Genomic DNA, 18,760 nt, shown 5'->3' on the forward strand with positions numbered 1-18,760 from the left:
CTACTAAGAAAGACTTCATTGATTTCATTAATAAAAAGGCATTTATATTTAATACTCATCTAGTTAAGCCTTGGAAAGTGTAGAGAAACCAGAAAGGGCAGTCAAAGAATTCTATGGCTCTATTCATTCAACAAGTGCTGTAAAACAGCTCAACAATCACTTAATTGATATATGTGATAAATTTTATTATGAATTTTAAAATCTCAAAACAAACTCTAGTGTTTTCAGTTTCGCTTCACAGGCTCGAACGCTTCTTATTTTTGTTTTTCAATTTCTGTAGTGTTCTCTGTATTATCTGGAACCGTCAACCTGGCTTTATCTGAGTACTTGACATGCAGGGTTATGGAAAGTAAGCAGCAGTAGATTGACGAGGAAGATGTGAATTCCAGTCCAGATTCTGCCACTTACTAGCAGAATCTGGTCAGATAAAGCCTCTGAATTTCAGTCTTCTCATCCATAAAGTGAGGGGGATTAACAACAGTTTACTAACCTTAAATAGTTGTGACTATACCTGTATCCCATATCTCATGTTCCCCATAAATATGGGCATACACTATATATGAATAAAAATTAAAAATTAAGAAACAGTGTATATTAAACCATCACATAAAACCTTAAAACACTCAGTAAATTTTAAGAAATTATGGAATTAAGAAGACAGCAGACAAGATTTTAGTAATCTTAAACAGATGAGTAGGAGAGAAGATAAAAATTACCAATACCTGGAATAAAAGTGAAGACATAACCTAGATCTCATTAAAAAGGTAAGAAGAAGATGATGTGAACAATTTAAAAACAATATATTGGACAATTTAGGTGAAATAGAGAAATTATTTGAAAAGCAGAACTTAATTAAAACTGACCTAAAAAGAAGGCAAGACGGATCTCTTTAGGATAATAGAAATGTCCCATAGAAAAGTTGTTTTGCTTTGAGGTATAATTTATACATAAAAAATGCCCAAATCTTAAGTTTTAAGTTAGATATCTTTTGACAATTGTATATGAATGTAAATACCACCCAAATCTAGAAAAACAAATTTATTTGTAGCTAACCCATAACTATTTAGTTAATACAGCTTTTATTTGCACCTTACCTAAATGTTCTTTTATAAATGTAAAATACTTCCATTTTATAGTTAGTCCTGAATAGAGGAGAAGGAAGGCAAATGTCTGAACTGGAATTGAAATCTTAAGATCTGTTCTTAGAAGCACTCTTCCAAGCTTTAGTTTAGAAATCTTATTGAAGACATGGGGATTATAGTGTGTTAATTGGTGGATCCTAAAGTGATCCTAGAACTTGTGAATATGAACTTATATGGAAAAAGGATATGTGCAAATAAAATGAGATTATGGATCTTGAGATAACTGGGTGGGCTCAGAATCCTATGACAAGTGTTTCTCTAACAGAGAGAAGAGATGACACATAGAGGAGGAGGTCATGTGAAGAATAAAGCAGAAATAAGAGCTACACAGCTACAACTAAAGAATATTTACAGCCACCAGAATCTGGAAGAGTCAAGGAAGGAATCTCCCATAAAACCTCAGGGAATGAATAGAGGGGTGCAGATATCAATATGGACAGCAAAACAAAAATGCTCCTGAGTTCTCAAACATCTTTCTAGCTCATAGCTGGTGGTTTGTTTTTGTTTTTTGGGTTTTTTGTTTGTTTGTTTGTTTGTTTATGAGGCATAAGCTGAAGGGTATCTAGGCTTCAGAAAACTCTCTTTGGGTGTAAATGAAAAAAAAAAACACACAAAGAATATTATTATTTTTTTCTTTCCTGGTATGAAATCATGCTGCATTGGTCACTTGCACAGTGTTACCTGCAAACAAGTTGTTTGCCTCTTTCTCTTCTTTTGCTGGAAGTAAACAAACAAAAACAAAACCAAATTCTCAAGGAAGTTAAAGGGAGAGGATGTAAAAAGAGATCTCTCTGTGACTCATAAGTAGAGTTAATAATAAACACTTTACAGTTAGTGCTATGAGATCTTAGAATTTGCGGGGCTGATAAATACGATCTTGTATGTGATCAGTCTTTTTTTAAGTCAGCTTATTAATACAACCAACCTTTCCAGAGTTCCTCCTCATTTTCCTGATCTTGATGCCAGACATTCCAAAATGGATTCTTCTTTTTAGAATGACAGCACAGATTTGGAAGCACTAACAAACACTAATCACTTATTTTACTGCATGGGATGTTTAGTATTTATTAAGAAAGTTTAAGAGCTTGGCCATATCTATTCACTCAATTATTTACCTTCAAAATATTAATTAAAGGCATTCATTATAAGATGACTTCATTTGTGAAATACTCTGCTAAGTGAACCTTTTATTATTTCTTTGTAGTTGTGCTTTAGCTTTCTCAGCCTCCTGAACTGACTAGAAAGTGAGATGTAACAGAAAATTACATAAACGTAAATTACTTGCTAATAATACATGGTATGTATTATGGATAGGATAAGCACACATTCAGTGATTAAGGCTAAATACATCAGAGATTAGCTTGAAGAAAGCCTAAAATATGAATACTGCCCCCAATGGATGTACTTTATTGGCATATAAGAACTTTAAGACTGAAAACATATCTGGATTAATTGAAATGATTCACATTTTTAAGATTTGCATTACAATTAATTACCCCCACCTCAAAAGTACTTTATAAGAAATAACAAAATGTTTAAGAATTCCGGACACATATATGTATACACTGACACACAGAGTTGATTTCTAACATTGAGTTTCTAACAACTGTTTTGTGACATTGTAGAATTAATCACTTGATTTTTTTCATGTTTTACTTTGTATATTTGGGTAGAATTAACATTTCTAATATCTCTTCCAAGTCTAAGATAAGGATACTAAATCAATAGCAATAGAAGTACAGAAGTGCCTCGAATATTTTGAATAAAGCTAATGCTATAAACTTTCCTAGGACCTGAAAAGTGTAATATGAAACTGATTGTATCCAGAAAACAATGTGCTAATATTGTTCCACATTTGACCCTTGGATGGTTACACTTCTGTTTAAACTCCACATTACCTCAGATCTATATTACTTTGAATAGTGATGAGAATGTCATGTTTCAAAACTTATAGGTGTTATTATATTTTTTCCTCAGTCCAGCATATTATGAATGTCAGTGCCATTCAAAGCTTGTTTGCAATGTTTTAATTTCATATATTAAGTTAAATTTAAGTATTGATGTGTATGCCTTCTGATTGCAGAAAAGAGAATATCACAATGCGAGAGATGTACATGGGACTTTTTAGATTTAATTTTATTTAGTCTAAGCAAGGAGTTTTTGATGATATCATTTAAACTGTGCATAATGTTTTTGCTGCATATGGAGAGTAGATGAGTGCTTGCAGGAAATTGGAACAAAAGTTGGGGAAATGATCCTTGTTAACATAAACACACAGAATCTTGGGATGTTAATAACTTTGTTCATAGAAAGGTTTCATGATACAGGAATGAAAGTGTGGGCTGTAGACTCGAATAAACCTGGGTTTGAACCCTAGGTCTACCATTTATTCATGGTATGACCTTGGGTTAGCACTGAACTCATTGGTTCTCATTTGTAAAGAGGGAGTAATAATAGTTTCTGCCTGATAGGTATTTCTGTTGATTAAACTAGGTGACATATGGAGAGTACTTATCCCGGTGCTGATACATGGAAAGCACTATAGTAATTCTAATCATCCCAGACCATGCATCTTTGAGTGCCAACTAAAGAGAAGGCATTGATTTTGTTCAGTTTAATCGCTACTAACCCTATGTGACAAAATGTTTTAAATTATTTTTCTGAAAAACATGCAAAAGGGTTCATTTTGGTGTGGTGGTGAGTTGAAGTTTAGTTAACTCACTGTAGTCTAGAACTGAATTAAACATGACCCTGGAATCTTTTCTTCTCCTTCTTCTCCTCCATGTATGTGCTAACACTGAATTTCACCATATTTATGTCCCACCCTCATTTCAACATCTTTGTTTCTATTGGTTCATCTACTTACAATGGTTTTTCTGGGTAACTTTATTGAACTTTGAATTCCTTTTCCTGAAGACTATGACCCAATAATTTATTCCACATCTTTTTTTTTTTTTTTTTTTTTTGTATTTTTAAAATCTTTTCTGGGTACTTTCTCTAGCATTAAAAATATGTCCACGTTGGCTGGGCACAGTGGCTCACGCCTGTAATCCCAGAACTTTGGGAGGCCGAGGCAGGAGGATCACGAGGTCTGGAGATTGAGACCATCCTGGTTAATACGGTGAAACTCTGTCTCTAATAAAAATACAAAAAAGTTAGCCAGGTGTTGTAGCAGGCACCTGTAGTCCCAGGTACTCAGGAGGCTGAGGCAGGAGAATGGCATGAACCCGGGAGGCGGAGCTTGCAGTGAGCTGAGATGGAGCCACTGCACTCCAGCCTGGGCAGCAGAGTGAGACTCTGTCTCAAAAAAAAAAAAAAAAAAAAGTCCATGTCATTTTAAACACAGTGAATACACTTTTTTTGTTGATTCTTTAACTTTCTTTAGCTAGCAATCTATTTTTTTAACTTTTCAAGATAATCTTAATTTCTAGAAGGAATAATGTAGTTCATAGTTAATGTCTCACTTCTCATATTTACTCCTCACCTGATTTTATTCTGTATCCTGTTCTTGCAACTCCAGAGAATCTTCTCTGACAAAAGAAACCAGGGATCTCTGAAATGCCCCCTCTAAGGGATAATTTTCATCTTAATTTTATTGTATTTCCTTGCTTTCTTTTCTGTATTGATTATTTATTCCCATTCTCTACTTTTTGACTCCCATTGAATAACAGTTACATGCTTCTCCATACACTTTTCTGATAATTCCATCTATAACATCTTCATGAGTTTTGCTTTTACCTTCCCACCTCTTAAGTATTGGTGCCACTTAGATATCTTACCACTCAGAGATCTGTTCTACACTCAGTATGCTTCTGAGTCTATATGTGTTTCACATTACATTTTAACTACCATGTATGTTTCTCAAATTATTGTTATATCTCCGGTTCAGAATTTGGTCTTGAACTTCAGACCAATATAGTCACACACTAGATGATTTTTTTGAATGTCCCACAAACATCTCACCTCAAGTATTTAAGATTTTCTGCCCTAAACTCTCACATTTCTATAATTTCTAAATTAATTAAATATCAATCTATTTATTCTATCAAACAAGAATGGAACATAACAAGTTGATGTGTCTGAAGAGTCTCCTAGACAAACAGAAATGACCACTTGTAAACAGAGATCAGGATAAGAGATAGTGGTGGGGCGCTATGGATCTGAAGTTGGTAGGTAAAGCTAGAAAAGCAGGTAAATCTACCTACAGAGCCCGTGAAAATGAGACGGTTGAGGGTAGAATGCCTAGAAGCAACATGAAGTTCCAAAGAATAAAATAAAATCAAGTTATAGGTAGAGAGTAATACACAAATTAAACACGAGGAAAGTCAAACCATGGAGTTCAGACAAAAGAGTTGAAACATAAAGTGTGCTAGATATTGTTAAAAGTTACACAAATGACAAATAAGTTAGGGACTGTGGATGGCAAAATTGATTTTTACACCATATCCTTGATACACTTCTATTATCAATATCCGTTTTTCTGTAACATTCTTACTATGATCTTCAAGTGGCAGACATTCAGTATTCAGGTTTCCATATCTTGATTTACTTAAAAATTGCTTCATTTTGATATATCAATAAATTTTTCTAAACAAAAGCACTTTCTAAATTGTTATATATTGCTTTACTTTCCTTTGTCCATCTACAGATGAAAAATATTTTTGAACAGCCATGATTTATTGTCAATATAATAGCAACAGAAGACTTTCATAAAGCACATATTCTTATTTGTAATCTTTTATTTTTTACATTTAGCTGTATAAATACATGTTTATTAAACATAATTGTTATATTCATGTGTATATGAAAAAGAGTGGTATGTTGTCTTAATATTTTGAAATGAAGCGATATTTGGTTTTTACATGTCCAAATCCCATTAGATTAAACTCTGTGAGATTAAGGACCAGGTACTATGTGTAGTGGAACACCTGGCATACAGTATGTTAGCTGAGTATTTTTTAATGATAAAATAAATGAGGCACTAACAACAAAGAATGGTATGTCAAGAGATAAGTGAAGGAGCAAAAGAAAGAAAGGGATTACCTTGGACAATAAGGAATATATTCATAATTTAAATTAATATGTCCTCCCACTGAATAATTGAAAGTTCAATAAAAATGTTGTCAATTATAACTCCCAACGTATATCTTTATGGGATCCTTCAATTTGAGGCTTGCTGATACTTTATCTCTGCACTATTTATGAAGTTTTCTTTCTCCTGATAAACTAGTAAGATAAAACTACTTATGAAATTTATTTAAAACTACTTATGAGGCAAATTTTTAAGGATTTCAATTATTAATCATTAAATGAAAATGAATGCAATAAATTGTTCATGGCAAACTTTCAATAAAGTATATTCAAAGTTATCTCTATTTGAAAAAGAAAATATCTAAATGCAAACTGCATACTGTTTCTCATAGGATCATGGATTTCCTTTAGTTCAATATTCTGCCATAATCAGACACTTTCTATATAATATCCTTGACAAGTCTTTGTTGCTTACACTACTGTATTAGTCTGTTCTCATGCTGCTATGAAGATATGCCCGAGATTGGGTAATTTATAAATGAGAAAGGTTTAATTGACTCACAGTTCTGCATGGCTGAGGAGGCCCCAGCAAACTTATAATCACTTCAGAAGGTGAATCAAACATGTCCTTCTTCACATGGCAGCAGGGAGAAGAAACGTGAGTTCCCAGTGAAGGAGGAAGCCCCTTATAAAACCATTAGATCTCATGAGAACTAACTCACTCTCATAAGAACAGGATGGGGGAAATTGCCCCCATTATTCAATTATCACCACCTTGTCCCTCCCACAGTATGTAGGGATTATGGGTGCTACAATTCAAGGTGAGATTTGGGTGGGGACGCAACCAAACCATATTAGTTACCATCATCAATACGACTGCCACAGCATCACTATGATATTTATTTTTTAGCAACACTAACACACAGGAGACTAACATAATGTCTCCTGTGTGACAGGCATTGGACAATTTACATAATCACTGGGAAGCATACATTATTACCCAGAGTTCTTAGATAAGGTAACTATTCCTTTGGCGAGTACAAGACTTCAGATTGTTTAGTAATAAAACTAAAATTTTAATCTATGTCTATGTTGACTGCCTAAAATATCCCAAAATCCTTATTGATAACCAAAATTAAGTTTAGTAGGCTTATTGCATTAGGGGAGAATGTCACCTTAACAGAGGGCATTAGTTTGTTAGGGCTACTGTAACAAAACACCACAAACTGGGTAAATAAAACAACAGTAAAGTTGTTTTATTTGTTCATTGTCTCATTTTTCCAGGTTTTCTCAGAGTGGGTTCCTTCTAAGGGCTGTGAGAGAGAATCTATTCCATGTCTCTTGCCTAGATTCTGGTGATTTATTCCCAGTCTTTGGTGTTCCTTGGCTTGCAGACCCAAGACCCAGATCTCTGACTTCATGTTCCCATGGTGTTCTCCCTGTGTGCATGTCTGTCTCCCCTTTTTGCAAGGACACCAGTCAGATTGGTTTAGAGACCCATGCTACTACAGTGTGATCTTGTTGTAACTTAACTAGTTACGTCTGCAATGACCCATTGCTGAATAAGGTCACATTCTGAAGTACTGAGGGTTAGGATTTAAACATATTTGTGAAGTTCTAATCCCCAGTACTTAATTATGTTATATACATTTGATAATAACCTAACTTATTTTTTGAAGGAGACAATTCAACTCATAACCCTGAGTTTTACCAGGTCCTCAAAATGAGGAAATTAAGAAAGGACATTTATGATATTTTAAGCCTAAGCTGTATGAGTTTTTTGGTGAGTCTTACAAAGTGGAATACTAGTTGGAACTGGGCAAAGTTTCTAACAAATTAGTTTGAGATTGGTGGACACAATGAGAAGAGGAACACAAAGCATGTTTTGATAACAAGTCTTGATACATATGCTGCTTGGTTGATTCATAATCTTATCCAAAGTTTGAGTATGTGTTGGAGAAAGAAGTTAGGTTGCTTTTCTTGATCTCAGTATTGTTAAAAAATAAGCAGTGAATTACCTTGTCATAGAATTGTTTCATATATAGGGAAATGGAATTATCTTGGTTTCAATCTTTATCTGTGTAACTTCAAAGCCTATGAACTACATCATTTTACCTTTCTCTTCCATCATTGATATATGCCACGGTACTCTGTAATGCTGTTGGATTGCTATACTAGTTCTAAAAAATTCAGCTTAACCTTCTTGCCCTGTTGCAAACGTTGTTGGCATACATTGGGTTAAATCTGTCTTCCTTATGAAACTCTTCAGAAAATTGTCTATCTATCTATTTGTCCATCTTTCTATCATCTTTCTATTTATCTATCTTATCTATCTATGTTTTCTATTTATCTATCTGTGATCTATCTGTCTATTCATACACATATATTGTATCCAAAGTCTTCTGTTTTCTACACAAATAATCTGGTTTCCTCAGGTTTTCAAAAAAAGAGAGTTATATTTATATTGTGAACAATAATCATTTTGTATCACCCTGATAATGTTGGTAACTCCAGCAATATTATTTTAGATAGTAACATTATCAGCATCCCATGTCTTCTTGCATTCTGAAACTTGACTCCATTTGCAAGTACAAAATGAATTAGAGTGTCTCTGATGAGTTTCAACCACCTTAACACTAGAGTTGATACAGTGTATTACCACTTCCTTGGCAACATATAAAGCCATGTGGCAGTTCTACCAAAATATATATTACTATTGTTTTGAAGTTCATTTGACAGTATCTAAAATATCATGCACTCTCTGCCTTGGCATTTCTAGGTAATCATGTTTAGGAAAAGCATTCCATTCCTCCAGTTGTAAAACATACAATATATAAAATAGAGATGGGATTTCAGAAATGGATTTTATAGTCAAGATATTACCAATAAGTCTGCATTTGAAAAAAAAGGTAGAGAGAATGTCAACTTTTTTTATTTTTTTTGGCAAGAAAATATTTTTTGGTAAATACACGTAATGTCAAGAGTTATAAAATTCTACTCATTTTGATTTATAAATATTCTGTGATGGGTAATTAGATCGGGAGAATGAAATCCAGCAATCAACAGAAACCTTAAGACAATTTAGAGTCCTTTTTAATCTTTAAAGAAAATCCAATAAACACTTGAAAAACAAAATCGATGAAGAGTTTTAAATGTTTCTTTTTTGATTTGCTGCAGGGTCCAAGTTTTCTCTACGAGGCCCTTTTTTCTACACAAGCAACAAAAATTGAAGAAATGGATCCGTCTTTCGACCTTCATGAAACCATTACTAAGGTAGGGGAGAAATGCATTCATAAATAGGTGGGAAGTATTTGTTCTTCTTTACTGGTAGATGGAGTAAAGGAACATAACCAATCAAGAGAAATCACTTTAGATTATGGGGAAATACAAAATGGACCTTTGCATTTTTCTGTCTTCAATAGTTTGTTTAAATAGTTAAGGTACTTTTTATGATACTTTTTAGTTGCAGAAAAAAAGGCTACTTTTTAAAATGAAAAAGACTGCATTTATAATAAGAAAGTCTTTTACTGCATGGCAATCATACTTATATTTTTAACATACAGATGTCCCCCAACTTGTAATGGCTCAACTTTCTATTTTTTGACTTTATGGTGGTTCAAGAGCACTACGCATTTAGTAGAAATACTACATCAAGTACCCGTACAACCATTTCGTTCTTCACTTTCAGTGCCGTATTCGATAAATTACATGAGATGTTCAAGACTTTTCTCTATAAAATACGCTTTGTGTTAAATTTTGTCCAATTGTAGGCTAATATAAATGTCTGAGTATATTTAAGATAGGCTAAGCAAAGATAAAATGTTCAGTAGGTTAGTTGTATTAAATTCATTTTCAACATATATTTTCATGGACATAACCCCATCATAAGTTGTGAAACGTCTGTATTTTTATAGCAGTGAGTGAATTATATAAAGAAAATTAAAATTCACAGTATGGAGCAAATAAGTTTAATGTTCCTGACATCACATGGCGTCATATGGATTTTTACATTTACCAATTATTTATTTAACCTATCATCACCTGCCTTTTGGGGATAGCCTTTGTAGAGAATACTGACATTTTAGTACCATTAAAATAATCTCTCTCTATATATGTGGATTATTTATATTTTTATATTTATGTATGGATTATTTATATATATGTTTTCTTGAAAGATTGAATCATTCTTAAATTTTAGTGAAACTTTATGTAGCTGTTTTTTTCTTTTAAAAAGAGGAAATATGGTAAAGCAAACGGAGTGAGCGTCAATAGAATGAGCTCGGAATACAAAGACTAAAGCCTGTGTCTGTCTTTGACTCTGAAAAGCCGTGTGAATTTATTTTTTTCCAAACCTTTAAAATGAGAGGAGTTCGAGTTACATTTTACTTAAAATTATTCTAAGCTCAAAATATCTAAACCTTAGCTATACATTTATTATGTTTGGCAAAACCACCTAACAGGAAGCCTATCCCAGTTCTTAATTTAGTTTTTATTATCTCTCTCCTTTGATCATATTTTTTTTGTATGTAACAGGATAGAAGTGCCCCCAAAACACCTCCTTAGTATTCAAAATCTTAACTGTATTTTTAATATTTGGAGATCTTATATATATATATACACACATGTACATACACACACACATATACACATATATAAACATGTATTAATGAATATATAGTTTAGTGAATTCATATATATTCATAAACATAAATGATATATTTCTAATACTTGGAGATTTTATATACATATGTATATATACAGACACACATAAACATTCACGAATGGATATATATTTTTATGAATTCATATACATTCCTATACATATATATGAATATATATTTACATGAATTCAAATACCATGAAAATATATATATATATTTGTTCACATGCTCTAGACACTCAGAGTCTACATTTATTTATTTTTAAGCACAGCATTAAAAGCATTAAATTTTAGGGCAATGAAATAGTAATATTTTCTCCATTTTTTTTCTGCTTTTGTGTGAATCAGTACAATCAAGGATTTTTGTGGAAGGGATAATTTGAGGCAATGTTGACAGGAGACATACAAAGAAATGATGGTATCTAGCATCAGAAATCCTCAGCCAGAGAAAATGCTAGGCTTTTCATTTCAGAGATATAAACATATACTGATCCTCAGTGCCTGAATTCTTGGCCACACTAAAGAATTTCAACTCCTGAGAACATGTTGGGAAGCAAGAATTGGTCAGAAATGGAGTACAGGGGCACAGAACACATCCCGAACATATGCAATTGTTCTTTTTTAATTAGTGTGAAACAGACAGAAAGTTAGAGGCCATTAGAGAGAAGTTGACAGATTTGTTCACATATATTGGAATATATTTTACGTGTGTTTTCAAATATGTTTTATGTGTGAACAGATAGTTATTAACCCATTAAGTGGATGTTGGAAAGAATTATATGTCCAAGAGAAGATAAAACCTGCTTAAGTTCAGAAGCAAGAGTTCCATGAGTTTTTTTTATGATGACATATAACTTACCCAGTGTTGATTCTGTTTCCTCATTCATCATGTCTACTTGCACTCATGTTGGAAACATTGGTCAAGGAATAAAATTGTGCTTCACAAGTTCAGTCTTATTTCACCAATAGCAGAACTGAGAAACCATAACATGAAGTAATTAATAGATACTTCATTTTAATGTCAAGTTTTATCAACAGCAAAATGAAATATATAGAGGGGCTGAATAGAGTACCTAAGTAGGAAATATGGGGCGTGGTTTTAGTTTTATCTTAGCTACAAAATTGTTATTCTATTTAGGAGAACTTTGTTTTATTTTCTAAGACAAAAAGGAGTATACTCATAATGCCCTTCCTCACTAGGATTCTGTGATGTTGAAATAGATGATGTATACATTTTCTCTAGAAACAAAGTGTGTATTTAATTCAGTATTACTATTAACTCTTTAAAAAAACTAGTATTAAAATCTTTCAAGTAGGCCCTTATCTGCATTTTCTGAATTTCGTTTTTACTATTATATATATATATATATGGATAATATAGATATAAAAACATAACCATATTAATGTTAAATGCTAAAAGTACACTAAGTTAGTGTGTACAAATAGAATATAAATTTTAATTTATGAAGAGTTGAGGCCTTAGAGTACTTTTTTTCGCTAAGGATAAATGATATTTTTATCAACATATCACAACATATCACAGGTACAGTATGCTTCTATTCTGAATAATAGTGTGATATATAAATAACACTCAGTTTTGAAATTTAAAAACCCATGTAGGTATACATTCTTGGTTATCAATTATGACAAAATCAATTTTCACAAAAATATGAAAAACATTTGGTAAAATTATGAAGCACAATTATTACTAGTATTATGCCAATATTAAAGCATTTTCAAGAACCTAGAAGTAATTGAAATTCTGTTATTTCTCCCAATAAAAGTTTGTATTTGATATAGCATCATAGCACAATCACATATTTTATATTACCTAATTAATTAAAAATAAACATAAGCAAATCTAATGTAAATATAAACATGTAATACAGCTATTATCCACTTCCAATGAGTAACTCTTTTTCTTCTAGACTTTGCTGTAGATTACAAGTATGATTTCATGCCAAATTAAATTTTAATTTCTACATATCAGGAAGTTAATAATTTATAAATAGGGTTTTGCTGAATTTAAACAATATTTTATTGTATTGTATCATTTGTATAAATTTATGAGGTAGAAGTGCAATTCTGTGACATGAACAGATCTCATAGTGGTTTGGTTAGGGCATTTAGAGTATTTATCTCCCAAGTGACATACATTAAACAATAAAATAAATAAACCATACTCATACATGGGTTGTGAACTGTGAGTCTTTGAAAGTAGCTGTTCACTGTTTTCCTGTAGTTCTTTTTTTTTTTTTTTAAACAAAGTTTGAATTTCTCTTGGCATTTGTCTTTTTGATATAGAGCATGAAACACAAGAAAGTAATGAATGAGGCTCAATGTTGATGCCAATAGGTGTAATTCATCATGGCTTCAATGACAGTCCAGTGGTACAGTATAAGTTGCTGAAGGGTAACACATGCTGCATCAGTGTTGAAGATGTTTTTCTTATCTCCTATAATTACATTAAAATTATCATAGAAACTGAACTAATTCCTTCTTTGACTAAACCTAAACATGAATTAAATGCCAATGTAAATCCTAGGTGCTTAATCCTTTAATAAGTGAATAAAAATGGCCATATTTCACGTTTTAAAGTAGGCTTATTTCTCCTTCCACATCTAGGAATTTTCTAGTTATGTTTCTAAAGTTTCAACATTTAGATCCTAAATTATTCTTAGCTATCTATACATTCTAATAATCTACTATAGTCCCAACATTCAGCAAGACACTTGGAATACCCAAATGGTTACTACACAGGAGAGATCTAAGAGAATAAACAAGGTAAATAAATCATTTTAATTAATTATATCATACTAAAAGAGATGATAGTAATGTGAACAAAATATGGGAGGAAAGAAGATGGAGCTTTTGCCTCCAATATGGTTTGGGTCTGTGTCCCCACCCAAATCTCATGTCAAATTTTAATTCCCAGGTGTTGCAGGAGCGGCGTAGTGGGAGGTGATTGAATCATGGGGGCAGACTTCCCCCTTATTGTTCTCATGATAGTGGATGAGTTCTCTTTCTCACAATATCTAGTGGTTTAAAAGTGTGTGGCAATTTCCCCTTCTCTCTCTCTCTCTCTCTGTCCTACTCCCCCATGGTAAGATACACTTGCTTCCCTTTCCCCTTCTGACATGATTGTAAGTCTCCTGAGGCCTTCTAGCCATGCTTCCTGTACAGCCTGTGGAACTGTGAATCAATTAAAACTCTTTTCTTCATAAATTACCCAGTCTCAGGTAGTTCTTTATAGCAGTCTCACAATGGACTAAAACAGCGTCTGACTAGGAGATCTGAGGAATTCACCAGAGAGGTGACATTTTAAGAATTTAAGGAATTTCAACTTGATCTTAATGTCAATGAATTTCTTTTGACAGTGCTTTAAAGATCAGGTCGTTGATGAGAGTGTGTGAAAAATAATGATATGTATTTTGGAAAACAGAAGACAGATTTGTGATACAGGTTTAAGATTGAAGGACAGGATGTATGCTATAGGAGACATGAAATAGAGTGAAGAGTCAAAGATAATTTTAGTAGTTCTATCTCAAAAGTTGACATTATTGCATAATTATTAATTCAATTAGGGGCTGGTTTGGAGAATGTGATGATGACTTTGACATTGGATATGTGGAGTTTTGTAGCGCTATAGAGCACCTAGTCAGATACATCAAGAAGGCTGTTGAATATGAGGTTGTAGCTGAGAAAGAAGTAGGGTCTAGAAATGCACTGTCATGTATAGTAACCACTAGTCACATGTGGATTTAAGTGAAAAATAATTAGATTAAATAAGAGTCAAAGTTCAATTTCTCAGTAGCATTAGCCATAATTCACATGCTTAGTGATCATGTATAATAGTGGCTACTGTATTTGGGAGCACAAGTTACAGAAAATTTCCATCATGACTGATAATGTAGATGATGTTACCTTTAGCAACATTGGTCCAGATGAGGAAGAGTAAAATGAGACAGGCTAAAAGACCCAAGATAGAATGGTTCATGTAATCCTCGAGAAAGAAATATTATAAGGAGAAAATGTTCAAAAGAGTGTTCACCCAATCAACTGCTCACTCATTATAACTTTTGAACCAATTTTTTAGAATTCTTGTTTTCCACTTCATTTATGCCCAATCCTCAGATCTTTGCTATTCTCAGTAAAAAGCTACACATGGTTTGTTCCTCATTACTTTAGTCTACTTTTAACAGATGCAATATCCTGTATTTATTTTGTTTTTGGATTTAATATATTTTATTAGCACTTTCTTGCTAAAATACTGCCCCTAATAAACACTCAATTAATGATAATTGGTAACTTGTATTAAAACAAATAAAACAAAATACTGTAGCTACATTTAGAAGAAAAATACTTTAAAAATCAAATGTGAATATAGGGCACTTGGAGTGCCAGAAGAAGCTCTATCTAATATATTATGGGATAGATAGTACCTTTTATCTGGCACCTCAAATGCTGTATAGTATATATAAAAATCTCTGAATATGAATGGTACATCTAGTGAAACAAAAATGCCCTGATCTGTGTGGTACCATGGAAACCAGCAAATGACCTAATTCTGCTTGTAAGTTTCCTCAAGAAATATCAGTTTACTTGTCCTTTCATTGCTTTTCTCACGTTCGGAAAAAAAAAAAAAAAATCCTTATTTTTCAATGGTATAGATTATATAAGATTAATGATATAGGGTTTTCAAAAGATCCTGCTTACATATTACAAAAACAGGAGGAAATAGATATACGTTTCTTCCTGTTTTTGTAATATGTAAAGAGGATCTTTGAGTAAAATTATGTGGGTATTACAATATGACAAAGAAAAAGTAGTAGGAATATTATGGTATTGGTTTTCATTATATATGTTAAGAAGTGTCAGAGTGATATTAAATTTCAGAATAAGAAAATATTTGTGTAAAGACTGGATATCAAGGTAATTTTTATAGAGTTTAAATTCTAGCAGTAGAGTTATAGTTTCCCTTACTTTATAGCTATAAATTTTAACTCAGTTTTGCAGTGGTGTGAATAAAGGTTAACAGTGGAGTCATCAATGATTTAAAAATTTAAATAATTTTAATTGTTAACCATTTCTGTAAATATTAATTCCATTTGGCTGTCAGTTGTCCTTTAGAATCAATTAACCTTGGTCACTTTCATTAATAGATTTATATTTGCTAACATACTATTTTAAATACATGACTTGCAAAATATAAATCTGAATTATTTTAAAATGTCATGTTTAAAACATGTTTGTATCAGTCATTGTAATATTCCTAAGATTCTTGGAGCATGGTAACTGAAAACTTAAAATGATCTACTCATTTTATAACTATAGAATAAAGAGGCAGACTAAACTGTAGAATAAATTCTCTTGAGATGCCATTCTAAGATACAGCTTTTAAAACTATATCTCAGTAGCATTTTATGAAGTAAAAGAAAAAGAAAGATCCCAAATACCTCTTATTTAGTTTTTTGAGTTTCAAAAATGTTAATCAAACTAATAGAATTACTGGTACCGTTTTTTAAATGCTTAGAAAACTTGGCTATAATTTTTTATCTGAATGAGCAAATCTGTCTTCCAGGTATGTCTAATGTTGATAAATTGTTTGAATAAAATATGAAAATATTGTATTCTATTTAAGAAAACAAGTTTAAGGATATTCTAATCTGTGTATTTGTACATTTGAGGTAATTCTGAAGCTATGGATTTAGAGCTTTTTTAAAAAAATTCAATTTTTTCTGTGATATCAAATTATTGTTACTAGATGCAAAATGTGTCCGTAGAGATTTGTACTTCTAGTTTTCATGACATGAGCTAAAACAAACAAACAAAAAATCCCAAATATGTATTTTCAATGCAAAGATTGTACTTTGTAATAAAGACTGTTGGTTGGAGGTACTCAAGGGAGATGATAGCATATTAAAACCAACCCCTTACACTTTGAAGAGGAAATAATATAGGTGTGTGTATTTTCCTCATAAGTGCATAATTTAACTTAATATGTTCATTTACTGAAATTGGAGATTGTGCCAACTGTATTTTCTCTTGCCTAGAGGGTTTGGTTTATTCTTTTTCATTATGCTGAACAAATATAATTTGTAAAGACATGCCTTATACTATCAGTTTCTCTTTTGTCTTTTTGTTTTTATTACTCAAAAGTCAATTATTACACAATATGTGATTGTCAAAATTTGACTCAATTTTTAAACAGAAGTTAATCATCAAAGTAAATACTTCACAAATTCATCAAAAGCTACCATATATTAATTGTTATTAGCACTGATTAAGATAGGAAAAGAAGGCTGCTATTATTTGAGCATACTTTTAAAAATCTTATAAATGCATAAAGACTGATTTTGACATGTATTTGTTACAGAATCTAAATGTATTACTTGTATAAATCAGAATGGAAAGTTCTTTCATCACCTATAATTAGTGTGACAATTTTTTAAAGGCACAATGAAACTATTTTAGTAAGTTTTCATGTTTAATTCAGGAAATGGTAGTCTCATTCCATAAAGTAACATTTTTGGTGATAGTTGAATTTTGTATGCTCTAAATATAAGTCTTTCTTTCTTATTTTAGGGATCTGTCAATAAGTTGAAACTGAATTTCAAATTTCGATGTTAATTTCTGCATTTTTTCCTCACTTTCAAGACGAGCTCTACCTTTCCATATAATTCTTGAGTAATACCATTCTCAAGGTGCTGTAGAAGTACAGAGACAAAGGGCAGAATACTGAACGCATAACAGAATAACTCTAGGTCGACAGATCAAATGTCCCTCCAAAAATGTGTTTAAACAAACTTTCTGTGTAATAAAAAGATTTAAAAGCTCCAGACAATATATCCTTCAAAAAATCAAATGTAACATAGCATAACAGAAGAATCTGGGAAGGTTTTGGAACCTGTTATGACAGAGTTTAATGTTGATATTAAAGTGTTCTGGAGACAGTACTTACTGTCCCCATGAACAACTATAATAAAAGATCCCCCTATATGAACACACACACGCATATATACACACATATGATATGGACTAATTAATGGCTCCGATTTTCAGTGCTAATCACGCTAATCAATCTTAGTATTGATCCTTGGAAAATGCTGAATTGTGTGTGTGTGTGTGTGTGTCTGTGTGTGTGTTTGCCCTCTTGGTAGACCTCTGCACATAATGATCCTGAGTCACTCATCCTCAATATATCACCCTAGACTGCCACTAAAAGTTGATTGGTTTTGACAGATAAGAAAAACTCATTTGCCAGCCTGAATCTAAAATGCTCATCAGTTATACTTTTTACCTTGAAAGAGGTGGGTTACCCTTAGAAATGTCAAGGAATCGGCTGGGCATGGTGGCTCACGCTTGTAATCCCAGAAATTTAGAAGTCTGAGGCAGGAGGATCGCCTGAGGTCAGGAGTTCGAGACCAGCCTGGCCAATATGGTGAAACCCTGTCTCTACTAAAAATATAAAAATTAGCCAGATGTGGTGATGGGTGCTTGTAATCCCAGTACATGGGAGGCTGAGGCAGGAAAATCACTTGAACCTGGGAAGTGGAGGTTGCAGTGAGCCAAGATCGCACCACTACACTCCAGTTTTGGTGACAGAGCAAGACTCCATCTCAAAAAAAAAAAGAAAAGAAGAAAGAAAGAAAGAAAGAAAGAAAGAAGAAAGAAAAAAAAAAAACTTCTAGGAATCACTGATTTAAGAAACCCCACTAAAGTGATGAGCTCTGTAAGCATGTCTACTAGCTAATACACAACTGACTTTTTCGATAGTAATTTACATTCAAAATATAAGGCACTATAAAAAATATGAAATATTTTAAGACACAGTTTCTTTCTGTCTTTTAAGGGTTAATATTCTTGTCAATGCCAGAAACATTTGAATGCATACCGTGTATAGCGGGATATTTAAATATTTGATTTA

General features: G+C 32.4%; 1 protein-coding gene across 3 annotated transcripts in view; it reads left to right on the forward strand.

The window, feature by feature from the left end:
• NAALADL2 (N-acetylated alpha-linked acidic dipeptidase like 2) overlaps positions 1-18,760 on the forward strand; it is a 967,958-nt gene that overhangs the window by 772,645 nt on the left and 176,553 nt on the right. For all 3 annotated transcript variants that reach the window (XM_033211735.1, XM_033211737.1, XM_033211736.1), the window contains one exon: positions 9,351-9,446. In XM_033211735.1, coding sequence (XP_033067626.1) covers positions 9,351-9,446 — 96 coding nt within the window. The remainder of the gene's footprint in view (positions 1-9,350; positions 9,447-18,760) is intronic.

This window comes from Trachypithecus francoisi, unplaced genomic scaffold (genome assembly GCF_009764315.1).
Source record: "Trachypithecus francoisi isolate TF-2019V2 unplaced genomic scaffold, Tfra_2.0 Lachesis_group0, whole genome shotgun sequence".
Classification (NCBI taxonomy): Eukaryota; Metazoa; Chordata; class Mammalia; order Primates; family Cercopithecidae; genus Trachypithecus; species Trachypithecus francoisi.